General features: G+C 41.5%; 1 protein-coding gene across 5 annotated transcripts in view; it reads right to left on the bottom strand.

The window, feature by feature from the left end:
• Positions 1 to 4,213: 4,213 nt before the first annotated feature.
• Positions 4,214 to 6,000, bottom strand: part of SEPTIN10 (septin 10) — a 48,544-nt gene continuing 46,757 nt past the window's right edge. For 2 of the 5 annotated variants that reach the window (XM_038410881.2, XM_038410872.2), the window contains 2 exons: positions 5,689 to 5,879; positions 4,214 to 4,315 (listed from right to left, as the gene is read on the bottom strand). In XM_038410881.2, coding sequence (XP_038266809.1) covers positions 4,306 to 4,315; positions 5,689 to 5,879 — 201 coding nt within the window. In that variant the 3' untranslated portion in view covers positions 4,214 to 4,305. Of the gene's footprint in view, positions 4,316 to 4,339; positions 5,446 to 5,688; positions 5,880 to 6,000 lie in introns of those variants that run through there. The other 3 variants (XM_043508752.1, XM_043508812.1, XR_005294113.2) reach the window with 3 other exon arrangements.

Raw genomic sequence — 6,000 nt, 5'->3', positions numbered from 1 at the left:
TTTGCAGCTGGATGCTGCCTCCTGGGTCCTAGAGCTGGTTGTCTTCTCCTTCTACAGTGCTGGCTGCCCGATATTGCCACCATGCTGTTTTCTGTATAATGATGAGTGCGGGGTGATACGGGGATAGGGGAATGGGGCAGGTAGAGGCAGATGTGGGATGGGCATTGGGGCAATGAGCAGGGGGGAGAGGAAAGGGGATGAGTTGGGAGGGGATGGGATAGGGGGCAGTGGGGAAAAGAAGGGGATGGGGAATGGGGGGGAAGCAGGAGCCCTGCATGCAGCATCCCCTCAGCAGCAGCTGGTGCTCCCGTTAAGATGGCTCATCCCCTCCCAGCCTGGGAGCCCACCCAGTACAGACACCCCTCCAGCACCCCCAAATACTCCCTCCAACACTCCTAGATATCCCTCCCTGTAGACACCCCTTCCAGCACCCCCAGATATCCCTCCCAGTACACAGACACCCCTCCAGCACCCCCCAAATACCTCCTCCAGTGTCCTCTATTTGGGAACTTGAAATATGGTTACCCTAGGGGTCGCTCTGTTCTCACAGCCTTGGCTTCAGCAGTTGGAGGGAGCAAGTCCGTCCTGCCAGCAGTTGCCTGCCCCCAGCCCTGGGCTTGGCCCCAGTCGCATGGCTGAGCTCAAAGCTTGGGCTGTGAGACCGAGATCCTGGAATCATGGGGCTGGGGCAGGGGAGCAAGGGCTGGTTCTGCTCTCCGAGCAGAGAATGGGGAGAGTGTGACCTGGCTGCAATGGCAGATCCCTGGGCAGTGAGCAGGGTGTGACCGGGCTGCTGAGAAGCAGGTGCCCCAGGGGAATGAGTCCTTCAGGGAATAGGGAGCCTCTCATGGCAGCCTGGCTCCATGGGCAGGGGCCAGCTCCAGAGGGTGTCGCCAGCCAGTGCTGAGCTCCTTCAGGGAAGAGGCAAGAGCATGTCAGGCGCAGGTGTGCCACCCACCCTGCCTGGGGACTGCCCGTTTGTGCAGAGGTGGCCTGGCTCGGGAAGCACGGCAGGGAGCGCTGCCGGGCAGCCAGCCAGTGCTCTGGCTCCCACAACATGGAGCGGCAGGGGTCTGAGCAGGCCAGGCAGCTCCTACCAGCTTCTGATCTGCTGGCTCCTGGCAGGAGGTGACTGTTTTTAAACTGTGGGGCACATCCCCCTAGGGAGGCATGCTCCACAGTTAGAAAACCTCTGTGCTAAATGGGAGACAAAAATCTCCCATTTTTGGGGAGATGGGGGCATGTGACCCTGCGTGCCTCCCCTCTATGTTGCTTCTAGTGGGTGCAAATATGATTAGAGCCTGGATCAAGCAAAATGCTTAGTTATGGCTCTGCCCCTTCTTGGTAAAGGTTGCTGCTTAATGATGCTGATCTCACAAGCAGTTCTTGTTTCCATATGTTACAATGACTCCACGAAATACAGAAAATATCAGTACACTATTTTAAGTCAGGTATTTTCTCCACCTAATTTCATTGTGCTACTGTAGATTATCTTGAATATGGAAAAAGGAAAATCTTGTATCAGCAATAGCAGGGGATTAAAATAAAATTTTGCTGTGAGAGGAAATCAAAGCCAATGTACAAATATTACTATATCATTAAAGTTACATTAAACTACAAAGCATACAAAGAACACGTTAGGTAAAGTACAAAATCATGACTGGTGTGGAGAAAGTAAATAAGGAAGTGTTATACTCCTTCTCATAACACAAGAACTAGGGGGTCACTACAAAAAATTAATGAGCAGCAGGTTTCAAACAAACAAAAGGAAGTATTTCTTCACACAAAGCTGTCAACCTGTGGAACTCTTTGCCTGAGGATGTTGTGAAGGTCAAGATTATAGCAGGATTCAAAAAAGAACTAGATAAGTTCATGGAGGATAAATCCATCAATGGCTATTAGCCCCTGGAGTTCCCAGCCGCTGCAGGGCCCGACCCCCCCGGAGCACCGAGCTGCAGCGGGGCTCTCCCACAACTCCCAGCCAACACAGGCAGTGGGGTTCCCCAGAGCTCCAAGCCGCAGTTGGCGGCGGGAGCTCCTGGCAGCTCCGATCTGCCAAGGGTGGCAGGGCCAGAGCTCCTGGCTGCCTTGGACAGCGGGGGCCCCCCACAGCTCCCAGTTGCCATGGGTATCCCGGAGCTCTGAGCCACTGTCCCCAGAGTTCCAAACCACCATGGGCGCCAGGAGTCCTTCAAAGCTCCTGGCCGCCATGGGTACCCCAGAGCGCTGAGCCCCCACTGGTGGTGGGGTCCTCCAGACCTCAGAGCAGCCCTTGTAGCTGCCCAACATCTGCAGGCAGTGTGGGGACCCTGCAGCTGGGCTCCCCATTTTGTCAGGGATATTTTTAGTAAGAGTCAGGGACAGCTCACGGGCTTCCATGAATTCTTCTTTATTACCCATGGCCTATCCGTGACTTCTATTAAAAATATCCATGCCTTAAAATCTTAACCTTAATAATGCATACAGTGTGCATTGTGATACGGGGCATCAAAACAAGAACAATGAAACTAGAATGAATATCCTAGCAATCACTACATGAGCAGAACAGTCCTTTCAGAAGTGCCCACTTAAAGAGCATATACTGAATTATGGTAAATTAAAAAGTGTTCCACCTAAACTCTTATTTCCCACATGATGATTGTAAGATCAGTAATTGCTTTCTAATGCTTTGAACTCTATTGTACTGTTAGACATGCAAGTACACATACCAACACTTATCCAGTATCTTATATTTCAGGGTAAGTGCACACAAGGCAGTTATGGACTTTTCCAAGCTACACTTCATCTCCTATTATAATACTACTCCTTTCCATTATTCTCCTCCCCCCTTATCACCTTATCTTATCTTTGTGTGCATTATCTCCTCAGTCTAAATAAACTCAGAAGGGCCAGCTTAAGCACTGTAACAGTTTATGAACCAGTCTGACTTCTTGAGCCAATGTGCCGGAACTAAAATTTTATTTTGGCCAATATATCATTTGTTTAAGAAAAATGTTTGAAAAATTGCAACTGTATTACTTTAGTTTATTTTTAAGAGTAATGTGAAGTCTTACCCTGTGTGTCTACCACCACTATACACAAAAGTAGGATTTAAAGCAATTTAGACACGTTAGCAAGTATATTTTATTTCAGTGAAGTTATGTATTAATATTTTATTTAAAAAATAGTAATATACAAGTCATCTTTGGAGAATTACATTGTCTATAGACTATTGCAGATAAATAGTTATTGGGGACTTTTAAAATATAAGAATTGTTTTAAATGTGCTTTAACCAAAAGATGCTGAAGTTAACAAAAGGGAAGTTTAGCCATCTGTTCTAGTTGTATGACATAATTTTAACACTACAAAGCTAAGGCTACTTTCTGAAATTTGTTTTTAAAAAATGATTCTTCAACCTATTCTGTAAGACACTAAACAGTTTGTCTTTATGTAGTAAATAGATACAAATAAAGTAAGGCTCCAATCTTGGAAACAGTTATACACATGTTTAACTTATGCATGCAAGTAGTCTCATTGAAATAAATGGGACTATTCATGTTTGTAAAGTTACTCGGGTGTCTTTAATAGCCCAGTTTATTTTAAAACTGCCTAGCTTCTGAAACACAGAATACATGTAAAGAGGACAAAGACTGAAAAGCAGATGAAAGTAGATTAGACCATATTTTTAAATGACTTGGTCTTCAGTTAGTAATGTCAACTACAAATATATTAGCATGCAACACTACAGCACTGAAGACCATGATTCATTTTCATTAGAAAGCTTAGATCGCAAAATCAGGACAGTGTTTCTATAAAAAACAAACCATTGTCGACAAAATTAATAAGTGGTTATTTGAGCAGATTTAAATATTTAATACATTTCAAAACACTTCAGAAGTTACATTAAGTGCTGTTTAGTAAGTAAACAATGTATCAAAATTACTTTCAAAAGGCTATAATATATATATATATATTCACTGAATACTTCTGTACTACAGCATTCATATTATGAATGAAAACTGTTTACAGCAGAGATATTTTCTTTGGTACAATGCACTTAAGTGTGACTTCGCCATATGCACATAAAGTATAAGGGCATATCAACGTAGCTGCTTAATGGAAATGTTCATTAAATTATATTAATGTGACAGTAACTTACAATGCTGTATACATATTGACCATATACTTTTCTTCTGTAACTTGCAGTAGTAATGGCAATTTTCCAAATTCTTGTTTGGTAAGAAATACAGAAGAAAAAGAAAAAGCATAGGAAACTATAGCTTACTTGTATAATTTTTAACATTTGCTTGCCATAATCCTCTGTATTACATAAAGCTGGAAATGAAACAGAAAAATACATTAATATACATTAGTAAATATAGAGAAAATTTAAAACTTTATACTCAAGAAGTATTCATAATGGCATAGTTAATAAATCCATTTTAATAAATCCATTTTCATGTACAATTCTTACAGAAGTCGACATGAAGGAAAAAAAGTAGCTACATTGTTTATAAGATGCAATTTTGAGAAGGTGAAGTAGAAACAAAATACTGATGTATACACAGAAAAAGTCAAGCCTGGTCTTGCTCCAGCATTCATGGGAATGTGTGTGCCCACATAACTTCTAAAATTATGCATAGCAGTTGGCTAGTGACATACAGCTGCGTATCAGATCAAAATTGAACTTTCAATTTCAATAAGACTGACACAAACAACAAAGCAGACAGTTATTTACAGTTAAATTGTAATCCACCATCAAGGAAAAAATGATTAATTTTATGATGTTTGTTTTTGTCACATTCAAAGTTAAAACATATTTTGTGTGCATCCATTTTCTTTGTGAAAACACATTTGTTTTAATGAGTTATTTGGGAGTTCTGCTTTTAAAGGACCCCTGTAACTCCACAACTTTTTCAAGTTTTCACAAGACAAAAGTCAATTGGCTCCAAAAGTGAAAAAATGTGGGCCATATTCAGCATACAGCACAACTGTATGACCATGTTACAAAATCCTGAAAATACTTGTTTATAACGTATGTGATGGTAGTCACAACTATGGCAGAGTAACTGGTTCCTCAGTGGAGAGGAGGTACTGGAGGATTACAAGCCAATGAGTGCCATTGACCCAGCAAAGATTACTGTTTAGCACTGGCAAAGACCCACATTGGCTTCACTCTCTATTAGAAAATAACATAGCATATGATAATACCAAGAACAAAAGAAGAAATGCAAGATAAAAGTAGTAACTATAAAGATCAATTCTACATTTTCTACAACTTTTGAAACTAAACACATACCCTAAACCCATAACACTTGACAATTGCATCCAACTGCTATTTCTGGAATTCCCTGTGTGAGTTTCTGTCCCTTTCTAACTTCTCACTCTCACTCTGTTCCTGCACGTTCACAATTTCATGATCTCTGATATCAAAGCACAGGAGTTCAAGCCGAAAACCTGGATCCCTTATTGAAAAAAAGAACTCTCATGGAATATACAGCAGCTCCTCAGATCAGTCAAAATAGCGAAGTTATTTGAGCCAATGACTCAATAATAATTATTATTCATACTTTAATTCTCATCATATAAAAGATAACATATTCACACTGTTTATTAAAATGAAGCTCGGTTATGACAAAAGAATTCTTTGAAATGTGAAGACTTTTTTCTCTATTGATATCCTAACTAGATTGCTAGTTAGCACTTACTTTTTACGGTCCTTGTCTTTTTTCAAACTAACGCTAGGTGTAGATGCAAATGCCTGTGCTTGAAGTAACTCAGTAGCAGCTTTCCTTTTATTGAATGCAATCATATCATCTTCCAGGAGTTTTCTTTTTTCCTCCAGCTTCATCCTCTCTTCTTGGTGAAGTCGCTTAAGATGTTCAAATTTAGCCTGCAGCTGTTAATCAAAGCACAAAAATTGCATTTCCAACTAGTGACACAAGGTGGTAGCCTTGCCATAGGAAAACACTAATACTAAAGCAAACTTTTGTAAGCTACACAGATGTTCTCTGTGTGTG

This window comes from Dermochelys coriacea, chromosome 1, assembly GCF_009764565.3.
Source record: "Dermochelys coriacea isolate rDerCor1 chromosome 1, rDerCor1.pri.v4, whole genome shotgun sequence".
In the NCBI taxonomy this organism is placed as follows: domain Eukaryota; kingdom Metazoa; phylum Chordata; order Testudines; family Dermochelyidae; genus Dermochelys; species Dermochelys coriacea.
Note: the sequence above shows the minus strand (reverse complement) of the source record. Positions and strands in the feature narration are given on the sequence as shown.